This window comes from Phocoena sinus, chromosome 3 (assembly GCF_008692025.1).
Source record: "Phocoena sinus isolate mPhoSin1 chromosome 3, mPhoSin1.pri, whole genome shotgun sequence".
Taxonomy (NCBI): domain Eukaryota; kingdom Metazoa; phylum Chordata; class Mammalia; order Artiodactyla; family Phocoenidae; genus Phocoena; species Phocoena sinus.
The window spans coordinates 46,438,995-46,454,715 of NC_045765.1; the positions used below are offsets into that span (position 1 = coordinate 46,438,995).

A 15,721-nucleotide genomic window follows, 5' to 3' on the forward strand; every position below is an offset into this window, starting at 1 on the left:
CAGAGGGCACACTTAGAAAGTTCTCCTTTATTGGTTCAGTCTCCCCCTGACCCCTGTACATGAGGATTAGCTAACAAATATTTGTCAGCAACTGTCATGTGCTTGATACCATACTGGTACGAGGAGGACAACGATGACTTAGGATGGTTGTGTCTTCCAGTTACTCACAGTCTATTTGGGGAGTGAGGAATTCAATATAACGGAGTGAGATTAATGTCCTTGGAGTTTGGACTACATTTGGTAGATGGGGAGCTGAGAAGGTATTTAAGTGGGACACTAATGGAGTTGGTTTTGGAAGCTGCCCCCAGCGGCATCATGGGGGTGGATAAGAGGAGGGCAAGACTGAAAGCAAAAGAGGCACTTAGAGTGTCATCCTGGGCAAGCTGAGACTTGATAGGGGGATGAACCAAGCAACAGTGAGGATGGAGAAAAAGACATGAGTTGGCATTTTCAAAATAGTTATGACAGGACTTGGTGACCAGTAAATGTGAGTGGTGATGAGCAAGGAGTCCATTACAATTCTAGCTTGGATGAGAGGATGGTAAAGACGCACATACACAGCATGGTAACAACTTCATTGTCAGCCAACATTAATTTATACTCATTATGCCAACTCTGGACCAGTCATTCATTCATTCCTATTAGGGAGTGGTGCAGAGTAGTCAGATGGACCTTGGAAGAAATGAAGTCTCTACTTAGCTGTGGGAATGTGGGAAAATCCTTTCATCTCCCCAAGGCTTCTCACTTGAATTACAACCCTTTCAGTGGGCTGCTGTGAGGTGCCAGGGAACGGGCCCAAGTGAAACTGTGAGGCCAACAGACTGTATCATTTCTAACACCTGTGTGGTATGCGGCCATCTCACTTTAAGAAGCTAAATTATGCCAGCCAGACTCAGGACAAGACTAAAACGACACCCATCCACTTAAAAAGGTGGACTTACAGAGCTCTGACGCCCCTAAACCTTTCCTGCCTAGGATACCCCAGACCAGGCTCAGGGATGCTTTGCTGTAAGCATAGTACTAGAAAGCAGGGGGAGATAAGAGAGGCCATGTACTCCCCCCAATTTCCAAAGGCTGGAAAAATGGCAACTGTCAGAAATTGGTTAGAACTGTCAAGTATAAAGTATCACCCCTGTAAATTGTGAGACAGAAGTTGTGGTTCTATTCTGTGATGGTGTACAGATGGTAAGTTTTTCATCAAGATAGAAAGCAAATACAAAGAAACACTGTGAGCACTTTGGAATTGACTTAATGATGACACCTCAATCACAGGAGTCCATGGAGAGACAGAGCCACCTATACCACGTCCTCACTCCCACTCTTCTCCAACAATACCACGCTAAACATTTTAGCTACCCTCCCCCTGTACACTCAGCCACAGGAGAGCCCATCTCTACAGGCTTGCCTCTTCCTCCCCTCTACCCACCCTCTGAAATGCACCACCGCCTGCAGCTGCAGGTGTGTGTACACACACACTCTCTTTCAGACTCACACACACACTCTTTCACACACACACACTCTTTCACACTCATACACACACACGCACGTCCTCAACACTGCTTTCCTTCAGCCTCCACTAATGGCAAAGGCCGAGTGAGCCCTCCACCCTTCCTCTCCTAATGACTCTGCTGACCCCACCTTTGCTTCTGCTGCTCCCTTCCCTTGCAGCCTCTGTCCCTTGGTCCACCTCTGCCCCAGTGGGGCAGAGTCTTGCCCATTCTTTAAGGCTCAACATAGGTGCCCAACCTCCCTAACCCCTCTTGCCCCTCCAGCCAGCATGAGCCCCTGTCCCCTCACTACGGCTTTCCAGGACAGTCGAATAGAGTTGACACGTTCCCCTTCTCTCCGAACCCATCCACACTGGCCTCTTTCCGTCCATGCTTCTTCCTGCTCCAGGGCCTGTTCTCCCTGCTTGGAATGCCTTTTCCCTCCCCCTCCTCACTAATTTTTCACCCTTCTCTGAATTGTGCTCCCTCAGGAAAGCCTTTCTTGACCCTGAGACAAGATCAGCCCCTGTCATGTGCTCCCAGGGTACCTGGTACTTTTCCTCCCTGGCGCTTACACAGCTTGGCATTTCTAAGTCTATGTGATTGGATTCATGTCTGAACCCCTTGCTGGGAGGGCAGGGGGTGTGTCTGTTACTGTTAGGACTGCACCCAGTGCCTAGCACAGTACCCAATGCACGGCAGATACTAACTACTCGTCCAGTGGAGCTCAGGAAGCTCCCCTTGAGAGGCAGGCTGGCGGTGTGTAAATCAATTAGCTCTGTTCCTTATTAACTATATGTGACTTTGGGCAAACCTCTCTGTGCCTTGGCTTCCTCTTCTGAAAATGTAGTTTATCAGAGTTGCTGTAGAAATTAAATTAGGTAATGCACGTAAAGCATTTAGGACAGTCCTGGCCACACAGTCATATTTTCTATAATGCTAGCCTTTATTATGTAATGTGAGACCCATGTATGGGAGTCTTTTTTTTTTTTTTTTTTGCGGTACGCGGGCCTCTCACTGTTGTGGCCTCTCCCGTTGCGGAGCACAGGCTCCGGACGCGCAGGCTCAGCGGCCATGGCTCACGGGCCCAGCCGCTCCGCGGCATGTGGGATCTTCCCGGACCGGGGCATGAACCCGTGTCCCCTGCATCGGCAGGCGGACTCTCAACCACTGTGCCACCAGGGAAGCCCTGTATGGGAGTCTTAACTCTCCCCTTAGGATTTGGGGTGGAGTCCCTTGATCACCCACAGCACCTGGTGAAGCATAGGCATTAGCATATGTTTGCCATTGGCCTGACAGACTATGAAACAACCGTTTCACTTATGTGCCAGTGGGGCACACTCCTTCTCTGACTAATTTCAATTTAGTTTGCATGGCTCAGTTCCAACGTGACCTCTTCCTGTCCTGGCAGGGTAGTCACTCCCTCCTCAGGCTTGTACTGCACCTTGGACACGGGCATTCATTCATTCATGAATTCAGTAGACATTTATTGAATGCCTACTGTCAATGCCTGGCTTTACCACCAGCCTGTGAGTCCCCTGGGGCAGAGCCCGTGCGGAATGCCTGGCCCAGAGGGAACCTTGAGAAGACAGAGGTACCTTGTCCAGGTCCACCTTGCACAGGAGGACTGGGGATCTGGGCACATCTGCCCCCTCAGCACCCCCAACGGACTTGCTGACCTCTCGGATGACCTGTGGAGAGGACACACATCTGTGAGCAGGTGGGCAGGGACTCTGTGGAGGCAAAAGCAAGAATGGAGTCTGTTGGTCAGGGCCATCAGGCAGAGCAGCTGGGATCACTGGGTGGAAGAGATGGGTTGATGTGGCCTCCTGCCCCATTTGTGGGGCACATCAGGATCTGAACAGGCTTTCTTCTTTGTCTGTCCCTTGAATTGGGCCCAGAGGCTTGGCTTTTAGACCTGGTGCCATTACTAATTAGTTGCGTGGCCTTGGGAAAGCCATTTCCCCGCTCTGGGCCTTAGTTTCCCCATCTGTAACATGGGGATATTAGTGGTCCTCTGCTTATTACGTCCTTAGGTGTGTGAGGACCAGTGAGATGACGGGTGTGAAGGGCCATGTGAACCAGGATGCCCTGCACAGGCATGAGGACTCGCTTCTGTGACATGTTGGAACTTTACAACAACCTGCAGGGCAGCCAGGGTTATTCTCTCCATTTCAAAGATGTGGAAACTAAGACTCCAAGGCATTCACCTGAGGCCATGCAGCACAAGCATCCAGACCATGAAACAATAACGGACCACTTGCTGCTCATCTGTCAGGTGGCTTTGCGTGGATTATCCCATTGTATCCCCACAGCAGCCTTGTGGGGCAGGGGCACCTTGATCCCCAAATTACAGATTAGGATGATGAGGCTCTGAGAGGCGAAGCCATGGCTGCCTGCCCTATCCTCTGGGCTAACTGGCGTGCCAAGGCAGGCCTCTTAACTCTAGGTCTAGGGCTTCTTCTGACCCAACCAGCCCCTTGAGGACAGAGCACTCTCCCCCACCCCCACCCCAGCATGCAGGTTCTCTCTCTTCCTTCCCCTCCTGAGACAAAGGCAGTAATGAGAAACAGTAAACATCCCAGTGGGAGAGCTGGTTATCACAGGAAGGAAGGGAGGATGGGGAGGGAGGGAAGGAGGGGTTTGGTTTCTTTGTTCCAGCAGGAAGATCAGAGGAGGGGAGAGCTGCTGTAAGGGCCTGGGGGTGAGGGCTTCACCATCACTGCAGAGTAGTCACTGGCAGTTACTCAGGACTTACTGCCTGGCAGGCCCTATATCAAGTACTCTCTAGAATCCTTACAAGAACCATTTTATAGAGGAAGAAACTGAGGCACAGAGAAGCAAAGTCCTTTGCAGAAGATCACACAGCCAGTAAATGCCACTTAGGTCTGGGACTTGAACTCAAGTCTGTGTGGCACCCAAGTCCTCCCTTGTCATCAGTATGCCACCCTGCCTGTCACCTTTGGAGTAGGTTTCCTTATTTGCTTCTAATCCTTGCCCGAACCACTTGGTGGTTGACCTTGGGCGAGTCACAGAAGCTCTTTGTGCCTCAGTCTCCTCATCTGTAAAATGGGAACAATATTAGTCCCACTGTGAATAGTAAATGAAGTCATGTGTGTAAAGCTCTTAGCACAATGCATGGCACAAAATAAGTGCTCAGTACATGGTAACTCAAATTGTCGTGTAGCTGCAAGATGCAGAGGCTGGGTCATAGGTGGATGTGATAAGTATGCACGTTTCACCTAAGGTAAGAAAGAATTTCTCCTCTATTAAAAGAAGAAAAAGGATTAGCTTGTCTAATGATAAAATCAACTTCCTTTTTAGGTATTAAGCTCCTCATTCCTGGAGATGTACGTTGCAGGTAGGATAGACCCACAGTAGGCGTGTTAGAAAGGGGATTCAAATAACTAGAAGGAACACAGGTCTCCAGCCTGAGGTCTGTCTCCTGGAGATGTCCGAAGCCCATTTCCACATAAAGCCCTAGCTTTATGTGAAGGGCACTGACCCCCTCTCCCCCGAGCAAGGCCTGTTCTTCCAGTGACAGGGGCCCACTCCATTGAGGGCTGGGTCCGGGGAAGAGAGGAAGGAAGGAGGGAGTGGGGGTAGGCAAAGGCACAGCCCCCCTGTACCTTCAGCCACTCCTCGGCCTGCTCCCGGCTCTGCAGTGCCAGCACCAGGACTTCGGTAGCCCCCTGGGAGAAGCGCAGCTCGTGCCTCTTGTGCCGGCTGTCCTTGGGCACGTAGATGACGTTGCAGATATCCAGCGCTAGCCTCAGATGTGGCTGCCGGTCCTTGGAGCTTTTGTAACACTGGACAGGAATAGAAGGGGTTAGGGCCTCCTGGAGCGGAGAGTAGAGGGAGGAGACAGGGAAACTCAACCTACCCCACAGAGACCTCCCCACCCAGTCCAGCTGTGGGCACTGCATGAAGACAGGGGCTGTTCACCACAGAGAGGAGAAGCCTGGGAGGGGCATCTTTGGGCAATCTCCAGATCTCAAGGGCCACTGAGTGGTCCCAGGGGTCACAACTACCTATTTAGGAAGAGGCAGATTTTAGCACAATACTAGGAAGACCGTTTTAGTCTAAAGAACCAGAGAAGAAACAGGCTGTCTTGGGAGGAAGCCAGCTCCCTGCTATTAATGGGCTACATGACAGAAATGTGGGGGAGAGAATTCTAGCAGAGATGGAGGGTTGGGCTTGGGAAGTCAATAGTTTATCAATAATGATTCTCACTTCCCAATTCTTATTATGAGGCTAACATTACCTTGATACCAGCACCTGACAATGACATTACAAAAAAGGAAATCATAGGCTAATCTCTCTCGTAACATAGTTGTAAAAACTAAAAATATTAGCATATAGAATCCAGACACACATAAAAATGTATTGCATAGAGACCAAGTGGGGTTTATTCTAGGAGTGCAAGAGTGGGTTATCATTCAAAAACTAACTGTATAATTCATCATATTAACAGAAAAAAGGAGAAAAATCATATATCCTAATAGAAGCAGAAAAAATATTTGATAAAATTCTGCACCCGGGCTTCCCTGGTGGCGCAGTGGTTGAGAGCCGCCTGCCGATGCAGGGGACATGGGTTCATGCCCCGGTCCGGGAATATCCCACATGCTGCGGAGCAGCTAGGCCCGTGAGCCATGGTCGCTGAGCCTGCGCATCCGGAGCCTGTGCTCCGCAACGGGAGAGGCCACAACAGTGAGAAGCCCACATACCGAAAAAAAAAAAAAAAAAATTCTGCACCCATTTGTAACATAAACTCTTAGCAGACTCTTAGAGGAGAACTTGCTTAATGTGATAATAAGGAACACCTACAAAAAACCCATGGCAAACATCAGCTTTGATGGTGAATTATTGAACTTTCCTTCGAGATCTGGACTGAGACAAGAATGCCTGCTCTCACCACTTCTATTTACATTGTACTGGAGGTCCTAGGCAGTACACTAAGTCAAGAAAAAGATAGAAGGCATAAGGTGTGGAAAGAAGTAAGTCATGATTCTTGGCCTGGTTCTGGCCTGGGATGAGCTTTTCACTGCTGCAGCGTGAGAAAAGGTCATGTTTCAAATGTATGTATGTTCGGTAAGGCTTGCCAATAGGTAAACAACCTATCTCATTTTTTTTTTACCTGAAATTATGTCCATCTTTATACTTTGGAAGTAAAGGTACATTTCTTTTATGAAATGCTACTGATGAGAGATGGTGAATTAAAAAAAAAGTTTAAAAAAGCAAGTTATATAATAACAAGTATTACATGGGCTCAGTTTTAGAAAAGACAGATGTATGGAAATGAGGGTGGAAGTTTATACATCAAAATCTAACTGTGGTTAGCTCTTGGTCAACAGGGTTAGGTGGGTTCTTTTTAAAAAATCATTTTTCATTTTATTTTCTTCTGGCTTTATAAATAAATACATTTACTTGCATAATGAAAAATGATAAACATTGTTTTAAAGTGATAAAAAATTCATGTCTGGCAAAACAAAACTTGATAAAGTCTTTATCAGGTCTTCAGGTTTTGTTTTGTTTTTTAATTCTTCTCGGGCGGGAGAGCCCTGATCTCAGAAGCACCGGACTTTGAGCCTCTGTGCGCAAAGCAAACCTAGAGGAACCGAGGCAGACATGCCTGAATGCACACAGATACACAGACACACACGCAGGCACATGCAAGTCCACGTGAGGCCGAGAGGCACTCGTCTGTGGCCACTCACCAGGAGCTGGTCCTCCTTGATGACGGTCAGCTGCTTGGCCCACTGCCCGAAGCGCTTTTTCCGCAGCAGGAAGGCACATATCCTGCAGTCCCTCACCAGGTGCATGGAGGCCTCCTCTGAAGGCCAGTGGTGTGTGGGCTGCGGCCCTTTCCCTTCCTCCTCCTCCTCATCATAGGACTCGTAGGAGCTGCTCATGGCGTCAGAGTCATTGTCTGCAGGAGCCACGGGAAAGGACCCGTCCCTGTGCCGTCACCGGGTGGGGGGGGCACCTTCTTACCCCTCTGCAGGCATCCCTGCTCTGGGGCCCCGGGGCTGTGAAGGGGTAGGTGTGAGGTGTGATGTTGGTAATGACTAAGCCCCCGCATGGGCGCTGTGTCTTACAGATTTACTACTTGCTTTGTGATCTCAGTGACTTCATCTCTCAGAGCTTCAGTTTCCTCATCAATAATAATGAATAATACCTACCTCACTGGGCTATTGTGAACAGCAACAAATACAGAGTGTTTAGCCGAGTGTCTGGCACTCAGTGAGGGCTCAGCAAACATCAGCTTTTGTCTTTACCCATCATCTTTGCATCCAGTCTCAGGTCATTTTCATGGCACCCAGCAAGTCCCCATTTTATACAGAGGAATCTGGAGGCTCAGAGAGAATAAATCACTCACCTAAGGTCAGTCACCAAGAGTCAGGGCAAGGGCTTGGTCTGGGGCTCCTGACTCCCATGCCAGCAGTCTTCCCACTGATTCCCAGGGTCTCTGAGAACAAGGGCTTTGAGGCCTCCGTGGCGGCCCCAGGGAGGTGACGGGGTGGTAGGCACGGGCATGCCAAGGTCAGATCAAGGCCTGCTCTTCATGAGGACGGAATTGGACTGAACATCCACCTGGTACTTACAAGAGTTCTTCAGCTCCCCATTCATCCTGGTTGCGGGGTAGCTGCTGTCTGCATCCTCGTAGTAGCTGTCCACAATCGAGTGGGCTGGGCTGCAGTCGTCTGTGGGGTTGGCAGAAAGAGCAGTACTTGGAGAAATGCAGGCAGACTCCAGGCACCAGGGCTGGGGAAGATTGTGGACACCATGCCCTCCTCAGGGAAGAGGGAGGGAAGAGGGAGTAGAGCTTCTTGTCGTCACTCCCCGGCCAGGGTGTGGAGCCTCATCTCTGCATCTCATCTGCTCTAGCTCCACACCTGCCCCCTGTGCTCCTGTCACCAAGAACTGCCTTGCTGGGCCCTGTCACACTTCCAGGCTTATGTTCATGCTATTCTCTGTGCCCTCTTAGCAACTGCTAGAGCATTCCTCACCCTCTAAGACCCAGCTCGAAGATCTTTCCTTTGACCTTCCCAGGCAGAGAGTGGTCAGCCCCTCTCCTCTGACCCCAGAGCATTGGTGTGTGTGGGTGTGTGTCTCAGTCACAGTTCTGGTCCCTGTACTGCAGGGAGTGGTGTCCCAGCACCTGGGCCCAGACCCCCTTTCTATTCTGCCTTTGTCTCATCTTCTTCCACTTCAGCCCCTCCGCTCACTTCTTAATACATCCACCCCCTCCTCTCCTTCTAAATTTCTGTGACTACAGAGGAGGAACTGGGCTAGAGGAGATAATAATAACACATAAAATGGTGAATACATACAATAACACAACAGCTGCTGATGCTGAACTTTCACTTTCCCATTCATGGGAATCAGTGCAGTATAGGAGTGAGGTTATCCCAAATTGTATTCTGTATCACAATTACCGGGGGTCTTTTTATTTATTTATTTTTCTTTTCCATTATAGTTTATTACAAGATATTGATTATAGTTCCCTATGCTATACAGTAGGGCCTTGCTGGTTGTCTATTTTGTATATAGTAGCTTGTATCTGTTAATCCCAAACTCCTAATTTATCCCCCCCCAACCTTTCCCCTTTGGTAACCATAGGTTTGTTTTCTATGTCTGAGTCTGTATCTGTTTTGTGAATAAGTTCATTTGTATCATATTTTAGATTCCACATATAAGTGAAATCATATGGTATTTGTCTTTCTCTGACTTCACTTAGTATGATAATCTCTAGGTCCATCCACGTTGCTGCAAATGGCATTATTTCATTCTTTTTATGGCTAATATTTCATTGTGTGTATATATACAGATCTATCTATCTATCTATCTCTCTATCTCACATCTTCATTACCCATTCATCCGTTGATGGACGTTTAGGTTGCTTCCATGTCTTGGCTATTGTAAATAGTACTGCTATGAACATTGGGGGTACATGTTATCTTTTCGCATCAGAGTTTTCTCCAGATATATGCCGAAGAGTGGGATTGCTAGATCATATGGTAACTCTATTTTTAGTTTTTTGAGGAACCTCCATATTTTTTCCATAGTGGCTGCACCAATTTACATTCACTGGGGGTCTTTTTAAAATGCAGATCCCTGGACTGTATCCCCAGAGATTCGGATTCACTGATGTGGGCTGAGCTGAGGAATCTGCACTAAGGAAAAAAACTATTTAATAGCATAGTTCTAAACATATGTAAAAAGAGAAAATATATGGAACTCCAAGGAATCAGACTTTTTAAAAACAAGATTATTTTCATACAGATGGTCTCTGGAGCATACTTTGAAGCTCAGTGGATTAAGGGCATGTGCTTTGGGGTTAATGAGATCTGAGTTCAAATCTATCTCCATCATTTACTGAGTGACCTTGGAAAGAAAACAGTTTCTCTGCGTTTCAGATTCTTTACCTATAAATCGACATGAACAGTTCTGACCTTGGATTAGTGATGTGACACGTATGAACTCTCAGCACAATGCCTGGCACACAGAACATCCTAGGCAAATACTAGATATCATTATATTTATCATCTCTTTTGATTCCCACAATGCAGGGAGGTGGGTATCAGACCCACTTCACAGATGAAGAAACTGAGGCCACACATTTTGCTAGTGATAGAACCTGGATCCGAACTGAGGTTGCCAGCTCGGGGGACAGGTGCACATCCTCTCCTCCAGGAAGCCTTCCTCCTTTCAGACCAACTTGCTCTCACACCACCTGTTCCTCAGACCGCTGCTCTGGGCTCTCAGCCCATGCTGTCCATCTGTTTCTTGAGGACGGCAGCACTCAAATTCCCAGTGACTGGGACACCCAATTGTATCTCCCAAGTGAGGCTCAGAGCTTGCTTTTCCCAGGAGGCATTCTGAGGTCTCAGATGCTGGTGACATCCCTGTGAGGTGGCCTGGGGGTGCTCAGGCCAGAGGTGGGGGTGGGGAAGGAGGAGGTGCGAGGGGGAAGAGGGAGGGAGCACCAGGGTCATAGCACTTGGACACCTGGTAGGCTGGACCCTGTGCGAGAGGAAGGATATTTCCTGTCGGGCTTGGTGCCCTCTCCCTGGATAAGGTCCCTGGCCTTTCCTGAGGCACTCCCTACCCTCCTGCCCCAGGATCCCTGCTGCTCCAGGAGGCAGCTTCTCTGCCCCATCTGAGCTCTCTGGGGACTGGGAGGAGCCTCACTCAGCTGAGGGGCTGGTCCTGGGATTCAGGGCCCAGCAGCACTTCATCCCCTCTTTCTTCCCCGTCCTCAAGTGGATAAAATTAAGTCACCTGCTTCACATAAACAGCTGCTGGCAGTGACATAGACCCAAGACTATCAAGGCTGAAGGAGGGGCATTGATCACCTGGTCCAACCCCACCATTTCAGTAGTTTTGTTCGAACTAGTTTATTAATCATAAAAATAATATACCATAATAGCCTAAAGGTGGAAACACCCAAATGTCCATCAGCTGACAGATGATAAACAAAATGTGGTATATCCATACTATGGAATATTATTTGTCCATAAAAAGGAAGTACTGATACATGCAATGACATGGATGAACCTTGAAAACACTATGCTAAATAAAATAATCCAGACATAAAAGGCCACATATTGTGTGATTCTATTTAAATGAAATATTCAGATTAGGCAAATCCATAGAGACAGAAAACAGATTGGCTGAGAGAGGAACAGAAAGTGACTGCTTATTGGGTATGGGGTTTCCTTCTGGAGTGATGAAAATGTTTGGGAACTAGATAGTGGTGATGGCTGCACAGCACTGTGAATGCACTAAATGCCACTGACTGGACACTCTAAAATGGTTGGAGTGGTCAATTTTATGTTATGTGTATTTACCACAACATGGTGAAAAGCACAATCAGTACAGAAGAGTATGAAGTGGAAAATACGTTCCCTTTCACCCAGATTTCCCTTTCACCCACCCTTTCACCAGATTCATTTCCTATAGGAAAATACTGTTAAGAGTTTCTCACATATCCTAGAAAAACTGTTAAATGCATGTGCGTGTGAGTACCCTATTTAAAAACAAATGTGATCTTGTTATATGCAGTATTCTCTTTGATTTTTTTCCAATATATATCTTGGGATTCATTTCTGATCAGCACAGACAGACCTATCTTATGTATTTTTTGGTGGTTGGAGAATATTCCACTGTGCTGCTGAATGATAGGAATAACAACACACAAACATCTTCTAGGTTCAACTACACATGCTGCGTCATCCAAAAACCATAATAGAGTTTCTTGTATGTAATGTTAAGTCCCTATACTCAAGCCAGTAGCACTCGTCTGTGGACTTCCATCCTAGTGCATTTATATGTGTGTATCTAGCCCCTCTTTCTTATTTTAAGGGTAGGAGAATAGAGACCCAGAGAGGGGAAGGGGGTTGTCCAAGGTCACACAGAACTGGGACTAGAACCCAAGCCCCTAACCCCCAGGCCATGCCTACCGGCCCACCCAGGCTGTCACTGGAGAAGCCAGGTGCTCTGGTAGCTCCTCCTCAGTAGGTGGGGCATGGCTGAATGGTGCCAGGCTTGGAGCTGCAGCCCCAGCAGAACACACAGGAGCTTCAGGAGATGAGCCTTCTCCTCCGCACGCCCCAGCCCTCAGTGACAAGAACTTACTGTGGGAGCTGATATACTCGGGGGACTTGCCAGGCCCCAGGGGAAGGGCCTCCTCATAGTATTCCTCAGGTGGAGGCCTTTTGGGGAGCGGTGGAGGCAAGTCGGCTGCCTGAAGGAGGACAAAGGAGGTGTGTGAAACCCAGAAGGCCAGGAGAGCAGAGGGGAGCAGGCAGAGTGACAGGGTAGAGGCTGGGGGACAGTGAGCTCCTAGAAGGCAGGATGCAGTCTCTGAATATGAAAGGACGTAATGAGTGGTCAACAATTGGTACCATTTATGGTGATGATGATAGTGAATTATGCAGTTGACAGACAATGTTTGATGTGATTTGGGCCCCTTGTCCTAATTCCATGGCACCAAAGGGTAGGAACCCTAGATATGATCCAGACCTTCATTTTTGTAGCTGGAAAACTCAGGCTCAGAGACAGGAAGTGATATGCCACACAGCACAAGGGAGGAGGGCAGAGGCCACCCATCTTGTGACCCAGAGCTTTCCCCATTACTCTTCCTGTGGTACTGAAATCGGAGGTTGGGGTGGGGACGTCCTTTGGGCCTGAAGGGACAGGTCAGTTTACCGCATTATCCCTGCTTGGCACGGGCACAGTGAGCATGTCATGAGTCATTGAAATGTTCTCACAGTGCTTTTTCTGCCCTTGACCACCACACTGAAGAGAGAGACCCCCAGGAGGGTCCCCAGCATTAGCAGGGAGAGCTTCCCTTACCTCCTCCAGAGGAACAGAGGGCCTGAGAGTGTAAGAACTCACGTGTCTCAGAGGTGGGCTCTTGGCTGGCTCAGGGGTGGCTTCTTTGCAGGACTCCCCATCGTCCTCTGTCATGTTTCGAAGGTCGCTCAGGTCACAGTCTATGAAGGGTCAGGCCATTGGGACAGAGAAAGTGGAGGATGAACATGGCAGAGTGAGAAGAGGGCTAGATTTGGGGTCAGGAAGCTCCACCACCTCCTCCATTAGTGACCCTGGTCAAGCGACTTCATCCCTCTTATCTGTAAAGTGGTCACAATGATCCCTGCCTTGTCTAGCTCCCAGTGTTATCGAGAGGATCAAATGGGATAATACTGTTTGGTACAGTGCTTTGGAAACTTTCAAGGGTTATGTAATGAAAGCATAGTGTTTTCCCAAAGTCTGTCAGTCTGTAAGTCCTCTCATCTGACCCATAGCTTTCTCCCTGTGTTGAACAGTGCTGTCTTCCCTCAGGATAGATCCGGGATCACACACACCCTGCACGCAGCACTGCTCAGCTGCTCCCACACCCTTGGCGCCTCTGCTAGTCCTCACAGCTCCATTTACTGCTGAGCTGTGGGACCACTCAACTCACAGACCAGGTAGCTACTAAGATGGATGTCAGCAGCAGATGAGACGACGCCCTATGTGCCAGCCTTCTTTGGACTGCGCATTCATCCCTACCTTTCCTCAAATCTCAGGGATGATTTCCCATAACTGTACGGATTTGTCTAGATTTTCAGACCTGGCAGGGCCCAGAAAGGCAAAGGGACTTTCCCAAAGTGACTCAGTGTTGTAATGTTAGAGCCAGGCCCAGATGCAGGTATTTTCCCGCCCAATCCGGGGACTGTTCCAGAGACTGGGGCAGTGGACACGCACGTGGGGGAAAGGATGGCTTCCAGCGGAGGTCGGGAGAGGGCTGCTTACCAAATTCTTCAAAGAGGGACTCCACAAAGCTGGGCCCGGAATGGAGGTCCGCTGTGTTCACATACAGGTAGGAGACTTCTTTGGCTGTGAGGAAGGAGGAGAGCAGGCCCTCAGTGAGGAGGGAGGGGGCCCGGGACCACTGCTGATGCTGAGGACGGCCAGCTCACCCTGCCCACTTGGACTTCTATCCCACACAGGACACAGCACTCAGGTTACGAAGCATGTGCATAGCCTAAATCATTTCCCTGCTTTCAAACTTTGTTTCCCTTTTTACATTGTTATTGAGGATCTCCTTCTCCAAGTGAAAGGATGCCCAGAGCCCAGTATAGAGAACAGAGTAGAGGGGCTGCTTTGGGGACAGTCGGCAAACTGCTGCCCCTTTCATCCTCCAACAGTCCTGTGAGGGCGGCCGATGACATTGACCCCTTTTGTCGCTGGGAAGTGAGGCTCAGTGTCACCCAGTGGTGACTTCCCCCCATGTCACTCAGACCCCTTCAACCCTGCGGGACACGATACAGCTCATTAGAGTTTCCTGAGCTCTTGATGTACACATATCATTTCCTGGGCTCACTTGAGGTTGGGGAAAAGGCTGGAGCAGATGAGGAGGCTTTGCTGCTGAGCACACAGTGAGGCAGAGAGGCTGTGGGGAATAGAGGGAGAGGCATGAGTAGAGATGGGGGGCAGGTATGCAGCTTATAAAAATGAGGGAGTGTGTGAGTGTGCGTCTGAGTGTAGGAGTGTGTGATGTGTATGTGATGAGTATGTGAGTGTGTTGCATGTGAGAGAGCGTGTGGGGTGTGTTGTGTGCGATGTGTGTTTGTTACTATGTGAGGTCTACATGAGAGCATGTTTTGTGTGTGTGAGTGTGGTAGCAGTGTGTACACGAGTGTGCGTGGCATGTGTGTTGTGTGAGTTTGTAGAGGGCTGGGGATGGAGGAGGACAAAGAGCACAGTCAGGGCTGTGGTGGAGAAGGGCTGGAGTGGATGGGGACGCTGGCTGAACCATGAGGAGAGGTGAATGCCATGCTGTGCAGTTTGGGCTTCCTCCTGCCAGCAGGCCGTGGGGAGTTACTGAGGGCTCTGGAGGAGCTCTGTGCGGAGTGCTGACGGCTGACCTGGGAGGGGCTGCAGGCTCTGCAGGATGGAGGCCACAGCCATCTTCTTCTCCAGGGTGGTGTCGCTGAGGTACTCATGGTCCAGGAGGCTGAGCAGCCCTGTGAGCTCGGGGAGCAGCTGCTCCAGCACTGAGGAGGAAGGCCCATGGAGCATGGTCACGGCTCTATGTCCAGGATCTGGGCCCGCCCCCACCCTCCAGGACCCAGGGAAGCAGGGGCCAGAGGACGGGGCCCAGGGCAACAGGGAGACCTCAGAGGCCCTCACACAGCTGTCCCAGCGCTGGCCACCAGCCTCCCTGGGGAGAGCTCTGCTCAGTTAACTGTGACGTTTTTCCGGCCTCCCCACTCTGCCTCAGACCTCATTCTGGGCTTGGCCTGAGGACTGAACTTCCCAGGTAGCCTGAGCGGAGGCACTTAGCCCTCTCTTTGTCCCAGCCTGCCCTCTGCTTTGCAGGCCTAGGGGTCCTTCCTCACTGCAGCTCAAGGGTCAGTGCAGGTCCCAGGCAGGAGCCCTGGCTGTCCAGGACACAAGGCAGGAAGGAAGCCTTCCTGTCCCATCAGTCCATACCCTTCAATCTCTGGAACCTTCTGTTTCCGGTGGCTTGACAGGAGCCAAACTAAACATTAACCCTTCCCACCCCTGGCCAAAAACTCTTGTTGCTCTTCTTTTTTCCATGCTACACCAGTGTTTCTCAAACTTAAGTGTATATAGGAATTACCAGGGGATCTTGTCAAAATGCAGATTCTGACTCAGGAGGTCTGGTGTGGGGCCTGAGATTCTGCATTGCTGACAAGCTCCCAGCTAAAACTGATGAT

General features: G+C 49.5%; 1 protein-coding gene across 5 annotated transcripts in view; it reads right to left on the minus strand.

Annotated features, from left to right (window-relative positions):
* Positions 1–15,721, minus strand: part of AFAP1L1 (actin filament associated protein 1 like 1) — a 71,398-nt gene that overhangs the window by 30,635 nt on the left and 25,042 nt on the right. For 4 of the 5 annotated variants that reach the window (XM_032625374.1, XM_032625373.1, XM_032625376.1 and 1 more), the window contains exons 2-9: positions 14,906–15,034; positions 13,791–13,874; positions 12,891–12,988; positions 12,129–12,237; positions 8,093–8,191; positions 7,205–7,416; positions 5,117–5,296; positions 3,086–3,178 (exon numbers count right to left, since the gene is read on the minus strand). In XM_032625374.1, coding sequence (XP_032481265.1) covers positions 3,086–3,178; positions 5,117–5,296; positions 7,205–7,416; positions 8,093–8,191; positions 12,129–12,237; positions 12,891–12,988; positions 13,791–13,874; positions 14,906–15,034 — 1,004 coding nt within the window. The remainder of the gene's footprint in view (positions 1–3,085; positions 3,179–5,116; positions 5,297–7,204; positions 7,417–8,092; positions 8,192–12,128; positions 12,238–12,890; positions 12,989–13,790; positions 13,875–14,905; positions 15,035–15,721) is intronic. The other variant, XM_032625377.1, reaches the window with a different exon arrangement.